Here is a 15960-nt window from a genome sequence, read left to right as displayed (position 1 = left end):
AATTATTCGCGTCAAAAGTTACAGACCTTGCCGAGAGTTTTGTTTTTCAGTCGGGACCAAATATCTCGTCCCGAGGTTAAATATACGTTAATGATTAACATCTCTATAACAAGCGTTTCATTTAAGATGAATTATTCTTTCTTCCAAAAAATAATATCCAATTATGGGATAACCAAAATCCAAGTTATGTGCAGATGTATAGTCATACAAGAATTGGGAGCTTCAGTAGGAAACAGATCCTGTTCAGAAGAAGGGAGGATATATTATTAAACAAAGTCACGTAGTATGGCTAAGATCCGTGATATGAGCAAATAGATCATCATAGTTCTTTAGTGATGCATTTTCTGCGCATCTCTTATTTTATTAGTAAGGAGGCAATGCAGAAAGTGAGAAAACATGTATATGATGGGTTAAATAATAAAATAGGACGTGCACAAGAAATGCACCACTAAAGAAATCGCAGAAGATCCATTCTCAATCATCATATAATGAGACCCACTGTCAGCCTCAGGACTTGGGATATAAAGAAATCACGTATGCCTGTCAGACAAGAAATACAACGTGGAGCTTTTATTTATTTTTCCTTTGAAAAGAGTACATCTAGAAATTATGGAATCTAGCCTACTACAATTCATTAGCATAGGGGTTAACCCAACAATGCCGTGAGATCAGGATTTAAAAATATGCCCTTACATCTGGCGTTTAAATCTTCTATATATACGCCTCACCTCTACAGAAATAGACAGCTCGACACTCGAGAGACAAATCTTTCAGTTCACAATAGAGGATCCTGGATTTAGTTTAAGAATTCACAACCAACTCCACCAACCAGTATGCTTCCTTTGATTCCTAACTAGTGTAGCACAAAATTAATTTAAATCTGCAAGCTCATTGTCACTGGAACTTGTTGCTTCAGCCAATCCTGTCAATCAAAAGCTTCCCAAGTAGAAGCGCTCGGGATTATATTGAACTGCAGGCGATTCTTAGACAACAATGGGATGAGTCTTGACGCAGCTACTGATTCATGCACAAGCTTGCAAATATTATTTTCCCACTTCAAAAGTGACATCATGGTATATGTCAGTCACCTGAACTATGGACGTGGTTGTACAGGAACGACACCACTGTGGAATCTAGCAATCTATTCTAGTCATACTCATTATTATCGAACATATCCGATTATGCCACAGAAGCACGACAGGTGGGACTCTTAGATCTGCAGAAGTGCAGATAACACCTAGACTCCAGAACCAATTAGTAGCATCAAGATTACCGTGAACCCTAAAACAAAATTAAACAAGGACACTCAACATGAACCACCAGAAACAATATTTCGCAAGACAAGAAGGTGAATATAAGGAGAATTAGGAAACTCAATAAGAGGACCACAGAACAGATTCAATCATCCCCAGTAGGAAATAAAGTAAGAACCTTTCTCGCTCCTGCCGCGTTGGCCGATTCCATGTCCTCCACATAATTAGCGGTTACTGGATTGTGCACTGGGGCTCCCATCCTGTGAAGTGGCTGAGCTTGAGACTGCCTTGTTAGAAAGGGATGCTCAAAGTGCCCGTTTGGCGGTGAACCAAAATGTCCCACCTGTCTGTGATACTGTGGCTGCAACTGTGGATGCGCGGCCGCCGCCGCCGCAGCTGCCACCATGTGCTGCTGGTGATGGTGGTGCTGCAGAGTCTGGACCGGCACAAACGGCAAGAAATGATCCGAATTAGGCCTAGTTGGGTGCAAGAAATGGGGTGGCACAGGCGAACTAGCAAACAAATGGTCAGTGGCAGGATCTGCAGAAGCAGCCAATGGACCGCCTCCTCCTCCGCCGCCGCTGCCTCCGCCGCTGCCGCCACCGGATAATCCTTGCATGCGCTTAAGATAAAGCCGGTATTTCTGCAAGTGGCTAGCCACGTTTTCCCTGGTTAATCCATCCACACTCATCAACTGCATTATAGTCTTGGGCACAGCATTCTTTATTCCCAAGTGTGCCACAGCATCAACAAACCTCTTGTGAAGCTGTGGAGTCCAAACGAGGCGAGGACGTTTAAGGGTGCGAGCGGGTTCCTCGCCTCCAATACCAGAACCCAATTCAGCGGAATCAGCAAAGTCCGTGGAGTTTGGGTGAGTAGGATTTCCAGGAGAAGGCAGAGGATTTGACGGAGGAGGGGCCTGAGGGAGTTGTTGTGAGGTATTGACATGAGGATTTCGGATATCAAAAGCCAAAGCAAGATCAGGAGTGATTAGGGTTTGGGAGAGGGGCATGAGTTCGTTCGGAGCAGGGAGTTCCTCCCATCGCGATAACCAATTCGGCTCCTCTTCCCTCATTATTTCGCAAATCAACCCGAACCCAATCCACTATTCCTATTTTCTGGTCAGCAAAAACTAGATTTTTGGAACTGAACAGAACCACGGGAGATATGGATTGTCGAAGGAGGAAACCAGACAGGGATTTGATCGTTGAAAATTCTCTCTCTCTATAGAATTTGACTCAGAAAGAGAGAGGAATAGATAGATAGATAAAGTCAATGACGCGAGGAGGAGAGCTCTGAGTGGAGAAAGATAGTGGCAGCAGAGGTGGCGGCGACGGTGGTGGTGGCGGTGGTGGTGTTGGTGGCAGAACTGGAGGAGTTGGGACTTGGGAGGAGATGGAGAGAGGTTCGAGGTGGATCTTGTCTTGTTTTCAGCTGTTATTGTTGTTGGGACTCTTGCTGATGCTTTTTTCCTTATGATTTTTGTGAGATTTATTTTTCCGGGATTTGAGGGTCTTACATTTGAGAGCGAGTGTTTCAAGATCTCGTGATCTTCCTTCCACCTGCATTTGGAGGCGCGTTAGTTGCACGCTCCTCTGCAACTCACCCAAGGAGTACCCCACTCGTGAAGTAGAATCAAATAGGGGACCAACGGTAACCAGGAACAGAGAGGAATGGATGCATTAGTGGCGCGTAAGCCACACGGGTGGTGAAGGAATAAATGGTTGGAGGGAAGTACAACAAATATGAATTGTACGGGAGGCGAATGGGAGTTTAAGATGAGGAGAGAGATGCAAAGATTCTTTACTTTTGTGAGATTTGTTGTTTGTAGATAGGGAATAACATGAGCTGGTGTTTGTTTGGTTGTGAGGATATCTCCCAAGTTTCAAAAAGATGGCATTGGGTTTCGGATGCCAAATGGAGATCGATCCCCCCATACGATGCTGACTTATAGGCCTATTCCCTCCTGGGATGAAGTGGAGATAATCAATGGACGCGCAAACAAGTGATAAAATAAAAGGCAGATAAAGCAATCAATAATTATAGAGCAAGGGGCTGGAACAAAAACCACGATACGCCCAGAAAAGCAAGTGGATGAGCTGTTGGCACCAATCCAAATATGAATTTATAAGCCGATCGGTCTGCACTCTCTCAAGGCAGACACAATACACGCATGAACCTGATGCCTTTCCTATTATTAGCAAAAGTAGAGGGCATCACAATTATTGGAGCTATAAGGAGAGGGGAAGGAGGGGGCGTGGGGGCTCCCTCGCGCCAACGTTGGCAACACTGCTACTCACGTACCAATTGAGGGTTATTTGGAAGAGCTTCTAATTAAATTCTAGACAGTTTTTCAATTTTAATTTACAAAACATAAAATAAATATGTGAAAAAAATTATCCCAACTTATGAGTGCCTTGAACGGTACGGCATCGTAAGAATGAGGCCCCCACCATGTGACGCTATGATAAGCTCGAAGACTTGACTCACACTTTGTGCATAAGAAACGATACCATAATTTATGCATCTCCAAAATAATCTCAATTTTGGTTTTTGGTGGCATGCGGAGGTAATTTCATGTTTTCTTTTAAAAAAAAAATTTAACATGTCAGTCAGAACATTATGAAAAGGACATCATAAAATTGAGATAGAAAATACCACTTATTTGGCATACAGGAGAAACTAAGCTGATGATTAAAACGTAAGAAAATAAACAAGAATAACTCCAATTCACAGCCCCAAGAGACCAAAATTCAGTTTTCCTACAAGTTGTAAAAACCCAGATCCAGAGAGTAATTCAGAGCTCTTCACAACTAGTTCCTACTTGGAAGCCTAAATTCCAAAATCTCAGTTACTGTAGGAGTATAGAACTTGCCCCTTCTACATTGAATTCTTTTTCGTCCATTTACAATTATCCAATCACCGTTCTAGAAAATTTTCAAACAAGCGAGAAATAACAGTTTCTCACTTCCACGGTATGTAATAATCTAGCGGCACATAAAATTAAAAGGTCTATTGCATTTGAACAATTATGCTTGAAAGACCAATTCCATATTGTCTTGAAGTAGAAAACATAACCCTGTTGCATGCACTCTATCTTTTAAAATAACAATCACTTTCTAGGAAAGAAAATAGGAATCCTCAAATAATATGGATAGAATCAAGGAACAAAAAACCGGACCGGACACTAAACCGGTTGAGGTAGTGGTTCAAGGGTTAATGGGTCAGACCGGGGTCAACTCGGGATCAAACCGGTCATATTAAAATAATTTAATTTAATTAAAATGACAAAATATAACAATAATAATAATTACTAATAACAAAATATAAAGAAATACAATAAGAATTTGATTGTAATAATAATAAAGTACAACAATATTGAGAATTTTGATCTTTATAATTTTTTCAATAACTAAAATTAATAGTTATTGATGCCAAACTCATCATCAAAATTCATTTAAATCTATAATAATTGAGATATTAGGAGTTAAATGAGAAAAAATAGGATAAATATCAATATATTTATTTAAACCGGTTCAATACCGGTTCATACCGGTTTTCACCGGTTTTGACCGGTTCACACCGGTTTGAACCGGTTCCCGGTTTAGCTTATGAACCGGACCGGTTTTTTTTACACTGGATAGAATATAATACACAACTTTTTATGGGAAAAAAAACTAAGGAAAACATTTAGATTTAAACTAAGCAGCACAGGAACAATACACAACTAGCCCCTTTTTCCGCCAAATCGAAAATAATACAGGCATGCGACATAAACTTTTGGTAGTGACCGAATCAGGAAATCAATAAAAAAAGAAAAATCAAAACCGAAAAGAAGGACCGAGTTGCTTCTATTGACAAGTAAGGCAAGAATCTCACACTTACTCGTAAATAGACCTAGGAGAATCTCCTTCACAGTATAGTCGTTTCTGAAATAGTCGATCCTTTATTCCGGAAGCGAATGCCAACTTATAATGTTTACAGTGCCCAAAAATAGGAAGGTAGTTTCAGAATCTAAAAGACGGCTCCTAAGTTTTAGTGGGTCTATCCCACTTATTCTGCAACTAATAATCCTGAAGGATAGGAACCAAGAAAATAAAAAATAACTGATAAAAGAATCACAAATAACAAACTAGACGTTGGGTCCGTCATTCTCTCTCCCCCGTTTCGGTCTTCTTGAATAAGTCAACCTAAATTTCGTCGGGGTCCTATCAACTTTCAACAAGGGGAAAGATGAAAATCCGTATATAAAGTTCTCTCACCAAATATAATTGCAGCACTAACTCGTGTGACAAAGGAAGAACCCACAGAAAGTATAAAAAGCTGAAATGACGAACAAACCTGATTTTTCAGATCAAGAAGGGCTACCTGACACGTCTTCCAAAATAATCTAATATTGACCAATTTTTCAAGCTAGGTCAATGATATCAAATAAAATATGCAGCCTAAAAAAAAATTGGCCTAACAGACCTGTCTGCTTTATCTGATTTTCTATTTTTGACACTGGTTCAGAATCTACGTTGTGACTTTGAAAAGTTGCAGAAAGTGCAGTAAGGCCGACTCACTCACTCCATTGACTATGGAACAAGGCACGTGAGCCTGGTCACCAGAATCCAACCAGCATGATAGTGAACTGTGACTACCCACATGAAGCAGTTGTCGAATAGAAAACAGCCACTGAAAACCGATAGAGAAGCAATTTGGCAGATCTTATGAATTTCCTGCATCATTAGGAATATAATAAACAGAAAGTTACTTGATACTTTCTATTTTTTCCCTTCTTATACTGAAAAATACACTTGGGGAAATTCAAAGGGAAGGGGAAAGCAATCAATCGATCTACTCCAGAATGTTGCTAGGTTCTATGACTAGGCTCAATTGGAGGGGCATGCAAAGGCTTGGTTGGCATGATGAAACATTAGCCAAGTTGCTTTAGATTCGGACAGGACAGAAACTGAAAAAACTGAACCAAGACAACTGAGTCAGTGGACTCAGAAGCATGGGGGTGTGCTTGTGAGGCATAATCTCAGCATTTCGGAGGAAGGAAAGTTTCTCCTCGCAGCTGAGCACTAAACAATAAACATACGTACTGTTTTAGGAACACCAACATAGAGGATGAGACACTGTCAGACTAAATCCAACTGAAAATGTAGGGTGTATCTTGTCGACTAAGAGCAATTGCTTCATTGTTATTGCCGAAGCGAAGCATTAAGGCTCTCCTAATAAATCACCAACATGTGCAGAACCCGCTACTCTTGATAATTTGGCCAGGGCAAAATACTGTCTCATCAGCACCCAATTTCAGTTAATTTTTCCACAACCAAAAAGAAAACAAGATTGAAAAAGGTAATAGAAATATAACATGTAATATTAAAAATAATTACCCAATGGGGAGCCAAGTAGATCTGTTTGAACATGCATGTTGCTGCCCTCATGTTTTACATCACAGGTGCCTACAGCCCTTTGAAATTTAGCTGACAGCTGTTGGTAAGACTGAATCTCTGTTGGCTGCACCTGTTTAATTGCCGTCTTCAAATGCTTCATTGTTATTGCCGAAGCATTAGGCTCTCCTAATAAAATCACCAAAAACTTGATTTTAACATATGCCGTAAAAATATATCAGGCTGCAATAGAGCCAAGCTCTATGCTCAATCTTGTCAATTAAAACTTAGACAAGACGTGTAAAGTTTCTTAGGTATTTGCTATGAGGTTCTGCTATAAAAATAAGAGATTTTTTTTTCCCTTCAACTGCTTATACTATAAATCATTCTATTTTTTTAAAGAAAAAAACACCCATCCACATGCCATGATTCGGAAATCATTTATTTAATAAATGGGTCACAACAAAACCGAATCTTTTAATTATCCAAACACAAGTTGCTCACAATTATTCAGTTCAGAGGCACCCCTTTAATAAATCAACCACCATTGTTGGGAGACAAACCTCAATAGCTGCAACAGCTGCCTCCCGGCATATTAGTGATATATCAGCACCAGTGCAACCGTCTGTAAGAGAAGCCAGTTCTCTTAGGCTTACGTCAGAACAACATGGGATTCTCTGCAAGTGAATGCGGAATATCTCTTCTCTGTCAATCTCATTTGGAGGTCCCACATACAGCAGACGGTCAAAGCGTCCTGTAACACTCCCCCATCAATCACTGAAAACTTATTCACTTCCCTCTTCCTTTCTGTCTCTATAGACGTGAGAGCAACTGAAAGACAGATGGAATACCTGGTCTTAAAAGGGCAGGATCAATCTTGTCTGGCCTATTTGTAGCAGCAATGACAGTGACATTAGCTCTTTCATGCAGACCTGAGAAATTATTTTTAATCAAACCAAAATCTTGATCTATTTCCCATCTATATGTAAAACAACCACTCACATATCTACTGATTCAGAATTATCACTAACCATCCAATTCAACAAGAAGTTGACTCATGACTCTATCTGATACTGAAACACCATCACTTTCCTTCCCCCGAGTGACGGCAAGGCCATCTATTTCATCAAAAAATACAATAGATGGAGCATTGCCCTTGCTTTTGCAAACAAAGATTTGACAGCCTTCTCAGATTCACCTACCCATTTGCTGAAGAGTTCCGGACCCTTAACAGCCAGAAAATTCATTGCTGCTTCAGAAGCAACTGCACGTGCCATGAGAGTTTTGCTACAACCTGGAGGTCCAAACATCAACACACCTTTTGGAGGCTGAGTCCCAATACGCTTCAATGCATCATGGTGCTTCTGGGGCCATTCTACTGCTTCCATCAGCTGGGCTTTGACATCCTTTTGGCCACCAACATCTTCCCACTTCACCTTAGGAATCTCCAGGATTACCTGATAGAAGACAGTAAAGTTTAAACAACAAATACAGCTTTCATCTGGGTATAGTGGACTGTTTTCTGATCACAAGGCTCCTTAGGTTCAATAATTTACCCCACAAAAAAGGGCAGATCAATAGAACTGCAAACACTTTCCACTATATTTTCTCAGGAAGTCCTCACACATGGACCCGTACTTTACACCATAGACTAATATATCACAACAAATTACCATTGCAGTTGAATGTAGGATTTCGTAAAGACAAAATTTCTTGTTAATATAAATCCAATGAAGTGAGTTGAACATATCTGCTGGAAAATTCAAGGCATCTGCGACTCTTAACACATTACCTCTGATCTTTACGTGACATAGACTACCCTCATATGAACCAAAAAGGACATTAATGAAAACATCGTCAAAACAAGCACAAATTTATAACGCAGATCTAGGTTGATTGCTTCCACATCTTATTGGAAAACCACTCATAACACAAATTTTACCTCTCTCATGGCACTGGGTCTTATTATCATTCTTGCCTTCTGAAAATCTTCGTAAGTTACTTTCAAATTATGATCCTCACCACTGTCAGGAACTATTTCCATATTGTCAGAAGTTAAACCTGTCATGCAAGAAGGTAGCAAATAGTTCGAAGCCACTGATAACTCTGAAACAGATGAAGGTGAATGGCCAGAATGATCTCTTGAGTCATCTTCATCTTTAAGCAACGCAGGTTGCTGACCCTTATATTGTGAGCATGTTCCATCATAGCAGCAATTATCCCAATCCTTCTTAAATTAAAATGACGCCTAAGACAAACCAAGCCTGCCTCTTTGCAAAGGGCAACTAGATCAGCACCCACGAAACCATGTGTGACTGTGGCAAGATATTCAATTTGTATCTCTGAAAGAGCGTGATCCACTTCACTGAGAAGAGTGAGCAACAAATCCAAACGTTGGAGAGGAGATGGCACACCTAAGTATAAATTTTTAGGGAGACACAGGTGTTAGTTGAATTGTGAATCTGCAAAGAATTCAAACTAAATAATAAAAAGCTGTAGCCCAATTAAATTGAGAAATGAAATAGAAACAAGAGAATAGCATGTCTAGGAAACCTACAATGCCCCTTACCATTCTATCAGTCACAAGGGAGAAGAATTAAGCTTGATCTCCTAAGAAACATACACCACACACCCAACCCTCAACCCCAAGAAAAGAAGTTTCTGCCAGTTTTCTTCCGAACCAAAAAAAATCAAAGCCATGTACTACCTTCTCACCGCAATGTTATCATACCAATTTCAATTTCCTTGTCAAATCTTCCAGGCCGCCTCAGAGCAGGCTCAATATTGTCAGGCCTGTTGGTGGCAGCAATAACAAGTAATCCTTCAGTTCTACAAATTCCATCCATGAGATTCAATAAGGCGGCAACCATTCTCTGAGAAAGCTCATCACCACCATCTTTCCTTGAAGGGGCAATAGCATCCAACTCATCAATAAATACCTGTAATAGAAATTCCTTCAGTTAGGCGCTTGGAGGAACCACAAACATGGTTTGAAACAAGTTGGACTACTCCCAGCAAATCAAGCACAACACTTCAAAAAGAACCACAAGTAATCAAATTATAAAAATTTTAACAAAAAATGTTTGGGAATCACCATAGCACTGTATAAAAATAAATCTTTTATATCAACGGAACGTGATAACTGCTCAACAACTCTAGAAAATCAACAGGAGAAAATGTCCTTCAAGTGAAGCATATCTGCTAAATAACTCTCAGTTGCTTAAATATAGCAGGCTTTGCTAACCAAGTCAGTTGCTGAATCATCATTAGGAATTAGTTCCCCCCGCCCCCCCCAAAAAAAAAAATCAGGAATTAGTTTTGAAGATTCATCAATTGGCACTAAAATCCCTTGTTCTATAACAAGCTTTTCCTTTGTGAACTGTAACTCACAAGTCATAAACATCAACATCAGAAACACAGAATTTCATCCAAATATGAATAAAATATGAAGCTAATAAATGAGCTTTGACAAGATCCAACCACAGCAGGTGCAGCCTTAATGGCTGAATCAAAAACTTCACGCAATGCTTGCTCACTTTCACCATAATATTGGCCTACAATTTCAGGTCCATTTATCCAGAAAAGATTGACCCCCACATCATGAGCACACAATTGAGCTAGTGAAGTCTTTCCTGTGCCAGGTGGACCATGAAGAAGAACGCCTTTTGTAGCTCGTAACCCAAAGTTACTGGAAAGACAAGTAGCATATGTAAGCAGAAATGCATGGGCGTATATACATGTGATGATACATATGAGAATAGAACTTATAATTTGATCCATTGACATAAATTGATACTATATGACAATGATAAATATAAGTCAGATTCTAATTTGATTATATTAGCATGGCATTCCTATGATTCAACATTGCATGCATACCACAGGTTGAAATATCCAACAGACAAGGCATACCTTAATAGGTCATTTTTTACTGAAGACAAAATTATATCCTTCAAAACTGCATATTCTTTAGAAAGACCACCCAATTTTGAAATATTATTAGGTACACTAGCCTTAGTGCCCTTCTCCCTGAGTTCCACCTTAGATAAATCTCTTTGAATCAGCTCATCAGAAGTCACATTTGATGGCAAAGATAAAGATACCTTTGTTTCACGGGTGACAATAATAGCATGATTTGTATGCTCTGATATGTCAGAACCCTCTCGGTAAGAAGAACTAATTTCACTTGATGAATTAGTAGACTGGTCTCCTGACACACTTGTAGCTCCTATTACTTGGAAAACGCACAGCTCTGAAAATATTTGTATGGTCACAATATTCCCTAGTAGTAACCAACGGGAATACAACCATGACATTGCGCATGTCTGCAGTAGTTTTTTGGAGCTTTCATCCCCCAATGCCTCCCTTAGATCAAATGAAATTAGGGATTGGCTCTTTTGATTATGTATGCTAGAAGAAGAATCTTCAAATATAGGTGAAGATAAATCACTAAAACTAGACAATTTCAATCCATTCGAAGGTGTTTTAGGAGAAGTAACATTTTCATTCCCAAATTGAAGATTGAATTTTGCTGCAGACAAGTCTGTTGGTGATATGTTACCGATTTTCATGGGTAATCCATTCTTCAAAGGAGCCAGCTGAAGATACAAGTCCTTGCAATCATACACCAGCAGGCTATTATCTTCTGTAGAACGTGGTTGATTTTTCTCATTTACAAGAGAAGATAGGCACTGATTCTGCACCGGATAAATGAAAACATGTGTGCCAAAAGTAGGGCATCCCATGGTATGAGAAAGCTCTGAGGAAATTTGTACTCCATTCTTCAAAACCTAAGTAAATATAATGAAATAAATTAGGCATACATGCATGGATAATAGGGAAGAATAAACATGCTTCAAAGAAATGTCCTATCCCTTTGTAAAACCAATGAAGGGAACCCTCCCGCTGGGCGGTGACTCTAGCAAGCCCAGGAAACAAGAAAAAGCCATAGAAAAGTTGAATTTGCATCTTAAAATGCTATTGTTACATTTGAGCGATTACCCCCAAACACCATTAAAACATGCATGCATCCAGGCACCCCCCCCCTTTTTTCCAGGGGTTTGCTTTTTCCAAACTACAAAAACCAGTAAGAAAAATCTCACAGAAGCAGGGCACACTAAGTGGATTTTCAATCCTGAAGAAAATCCTCCTCCATGGATTTTCTCATGGCCTTCTTGGTAGCAACATCTACAACTTTAATACAACTCAGAAGCAGTGGCTGTTATGGTCTAGTTTGGTTTAGCCAGAACAAATCCCTAACAACCTGACAGTGAAGGTATCAATAATTATTAATTATTAGCTTCCACGTTTCTTCACTCACAGTATTTGTTGAACAAAGGAGACCTGATCCAAAAATTCAACAATACAATTTAATCTTACTCCTAAATGTCCCCCAGAAAAATGCTCTCAGGGAACCCTTTTACTTCCAGAAATTGATTCCCATAGAATGTTTATCTCCCTGGTAACTCTAGCTCATAGTTTAGAATTGATTTCCTTAACTACATAATATAATGACATTAAACCTCCTTCTAATTTCGTGCTTATATTGTTATCAGTTTTTATACTAATACAGTAGCACTTCAAATGTTTGATGGCTGAAAAGTAGCCAGACAAACCTTGCTAGAAGGAAAAACTAGTGCAAGAGCAAAGTAGTTCCCCGCAACACTATCAGAAGTGTTCCCAGCATCCAGTCCATAGCATCGGGCACATTCTTTTGTTAATGATTTAAGAGGAAAGCTATCTGAATCCAGATTTTTCTTTCTCGGAGATGCAATTGAAACCTGCCAATTGAATTAATATGATGAGATGAAGTAGACTAAAGGACGACCACGAAAATAAAAATAAAGTAGAACCATAAAAATAAAAATCTTGTATGGAAATCTATGTTAGCCTTGGATAACTGACTAGGTGTCTTGCGTTCAAAAAATGGCATTACTCAATATTCGTTGATCTGGTATCTATATAAAATGTTATAATGCTAATCAGATCTCAAAAGTGAGTGCTTTGGACATGCTAGAGTCTTCTGCAAATCATCATGAATCATATATTCTCTGCGACCAGCAGATAAAAGTCAAAATTTAGGAAACCCTTTTTTATTCATCAATCATCTACCACCAATTTACATTTACATTGTAATAGATGCAAGAAAATAAAGACGAGAATTGCAGCTGTAATTATTATTATTGAGTTAGCAAATGGAAAAATTACCGACACAATGGAACCCGGCGCAAGGCAAGAAGAAACCATGGAAGACTCAGAAAGCCAGATTTTACAGCCTTTGGATTTCAGCTCCACAGCACTGATATCGCCAACAAAAGCAGAATTGCCAATGAAAGGCGGGAATATTTTTGATGCTTCTTCACAAGAAAGGATAAGTTCTTCTTCACTCAGATCTGAATCTCTGTTAGGAGTCAATGACGGTGTACGAGGAGAGGCCACTTCAGAGGCTGATAGCCTCGACTGTGCCTTGGCATGCTTTTTTTCCCTTCGAAGGCATCTATAACTATTTTCTTTTCAAAAGAAAGCAAAGGCACACAAATTCAAAACATCCCAGGATATCAGACCGCAATATTTTGCAATTCAAACCACGCAAATTAACGTAATCAACAAAAGATTCTATCCAACTCTCCTCTCAGAATTCTTTGATCGTTTTCTAAAATTTGGTTTGTTCGAGAAAAGAATATTTACACTGAGTAGATTAATGGAGTAAGGGACTCAAAAGTTATTGGGTGTTGTAGCAACAGAAGTACGGACCTTGCAGGACGTGAGACTGAGAAGCCAAATATTTGCTGCAACCAAAGGACACTCGATAAAGGCAGATGAATGAGGGAAAGGGGAAGAAAGGGGATTCAACACACGATATGGCCCTCAAACTCGCTTGTGAGGGAGGCCAATCGACGACTGAGCTGGCAGTGCCAGAGGGTTTAGGGTTTATGGCGGGCTGGCGGCAACGGTTTTTCCCTCCTGATAACGTCCTAAAATTAATTGATTAAATTGAATGCCTGAATTTTTTCCCCTTTATTTAATTTTTTTCCTCGTTCGCCGTCGTTTTCTTATGTTTGTCGAGCTGTTTTGAGAGGATTACTGTGAGCTTTATTTAAAAAATAAAATAATTACTAAAAAAAATTTAATGACGAGTTAAAACATATTATAATTCTTAGGATTTTTAGTAATTATCTTTTTTTTAGGGTTTTATAATAATTCTTCTTAATTTTTTTATAGATAATACCCTTATGGTCTTAATATAGAACTTTATTTGAAAGTTGATATTAATCCTATATATAAGATATACTACCTCCGGTCCTAATTATAAGAGCCAGTTAACTAATTTGAGGAGATTAAGGAAGTAAATGGAGTTAGTTATTTATCTTAAATAGGTGTTGTCTTTCCTAAAATATCATTGCTAATCAAGTGTATTGATTAGAACTATCATTATTAGAATAGCTACTTTGGCAAAAAATGTATAAATATGAGAGACAAAGTGGATTGAGGTCTTATATTTAGAACCAAAATAAAAGTCAAACATGATTTTATATTAAGAATCGGAGGTAGTATTTCACATACTCATCAATTTTTTTTTCAAATTAACTCTATTGATGTTTTTTAACAATAATTAGTAGAAGAGGGAGGGATGGAGGAAATTTAGAAAAATGATTACGATGTTTTAGAAAAAATTTTATATTACTTAATTTAACTAATATTTTTAATCTACTCAAATTAGTTAATTAGGTTTTATATTAGGAATTAGAAGAATACTTAATTTGATAAATAATCTTTGTTAGGGAGATCATTTTAATTTGGTCAGAAAAGGAAGTTTAATTGAAGTTTTTTTTCTAAAAAAATGTTAAAAGAAAAAAGAAAAATTGATTGAAAGACCATATCAATAAAATATTTGGATACTAATTCCGTAGAAATTAATTTTAAATTCAAAATGATTTGAGCAGATTCTAAATTAAAAAAAAAAAAAAAAAAGTAAAATGACTGTGTTTTGGGTCTTACAATTTTTTCTTTTTTTGAGTCTGACATTTTGGTTTCAAGAGGCCATGGTGATTCTGAGAAAGAACTGTGTACGAATGCAAAAAAGACTAAAACGCTTTTCCAGAAAGAAGAGAAAAAAAGAATGGGGGAAGAGAAAACGAGCAGGAAGTGACAAGGCTTCATGCAAGCAACGTTACGGTGTGGCCAAGTTTGTCGGTTCCTAATCAAACACCTTTCCCCTAAAAGACTTTGGTCCATTAAATGAAAATTTTAAAACACAGTAATGTTACGCAAAATAATTTGGCTTTTCAGTCTGTTTGCCCAATTTTCTAAAGAATAAATTAATCCTATAGTTTTCATATTGTTTCCTATAGTTTAAAAATAATTGATGGCAAAGAAAACTATAACTTTAATTTTTTTGGGTTAAAACTTACATGGTTAGGGGGTGTTAAAATTGTAAATGTATTGACATTAAATAATTGTTTAAAAATTATTAATTCCATTATTTATAGAAAAAATGACAAAAAATGAACATGAAAATTATTAAATTCTGTTTGTTTCCTGCACTTTAATAGGTTTTTGCTACACTTAACTCAAAAATAGTAATAATATATTTTTTTAGGAGGTCAGTTCTTTTTTTGGTCATTCTCCCCCATTTATATGTGATATTAATATTTATATTTCACGGGCTGAAGCTAATTTATATTTATATTAATTTAAAAGAATAATAATAATGATAACTAAATTTGCAATCAAACATTGCAGCAGTGCTACCCATAAGCCGTTACAAGGGAAACATTACAACAATGTTCCGCTGTAATTCCAGTCTGAGAAAATGTATTGATACACAGTTAGCAGTTATACCTCAACTTTACAATGAAATCTCAGCACTATACGCAAAAGCTCTCGTTTCAAAGCGAGAACTGAGAAAGCTTTTGCATCTCCAAGTAGAGTGAGACCATTTTATCCAACAACAAATATCAAATGTCTAAACCCCCATTCGTGAGAAATTAATGCAGTCAAACATTCAAAGCCAGACTTCTGTCTCGTATTGAATAAAAAGATATAAAAAATAATAACAAATGTTACTGCAGCAGATCCCTTTTTTCCCTTCTAATTAGGAGCGGAATCTTCAAGCATGAGATTCCTTGCCGGAGGAAGCAATGCCACAGCTCCTCTGGTTGGATCCGAGTATTTCCTGTACACCACCTTGAGCTTTCCATTCTCAGCCGTCGAGTGGAAGCTCACCAGCAATCTAGCACAACCCCTGTTTGTTTGATAAGAAAGGAAATCAACATCATCATCCATGAGTAAATAATATCTGAGAGAAAATGAATTCCGCTGTAACT

At 38.0% G+C, this 15960-nt stretch overlaps 1 protein-coding gene and 1 pseudogene across 2 annotated transcripts; both read right to left on the bottom strand.

Annotated features, from left to right (window-relative positions):
- Positions 1 to 537: 537 nt before the first annotated feature.
- On the bottom strand, positions 538 to 2674 carry LOC114724584 (transcription factor MYBC1-like). 2 transcript variants are annotated; one of them, XM_028910958.1, is made up of 2 exons: positions 1432 to 2674; positions 538 to 1237 (listed from the first exon to the last, which is right to left on the bottom strand). In XM_028910958.1, exons 1-2 carry the CDS (start codon positions 2326 to 2328, stop codon positions 1211 to 1213), a joined length of 924 nt encoding a protein of 307 aa, XP_028766791.1. In that variant the 5' UTR covers positions 2329 to 2674; the 3' UTR covers positions 538 to 1210. The 2 variants fall into 2 exon arrangements, with proteins under 2 accessions (XP_028766791.1, XP_028766790.1); XM_028910957.1 differs by having other exon boundaries at positions 538 to 2673.
- Positions 2675 to 6442: 3768 nt separating this feature from the next.
- On the bottom strand, positions 6443 to 15919 carry LOC114724508 (calmodulin-interacting protein 111-like; annotated as a pseudogene).
- Positions 15920 to 15960: the final 41 nt, after the last annotated feature.

The sequence above is a fragment of the Neltuma alba genome, unplaced genomic scaffold (genome assembly GCF_004799145.2).
Source record: "Neltuma alba isolate B1F8T4 unplaced genomic scaffold, ASM479914v2 tig00012192_pilon, whole genome shotgun sequence".
Classification (NCBI taxonomy): Eukaryota; Viridiplantae; Streptophyta; class Magnoliopsida; order Fabales; family Fabaceae; genus Neltuma; species Neltuma alba.
The sequence above is the reverse complement of the archived record's forward strand: the minus strand, read 5'-3'. Positions and strand labels throughout refer to the sequence as shown.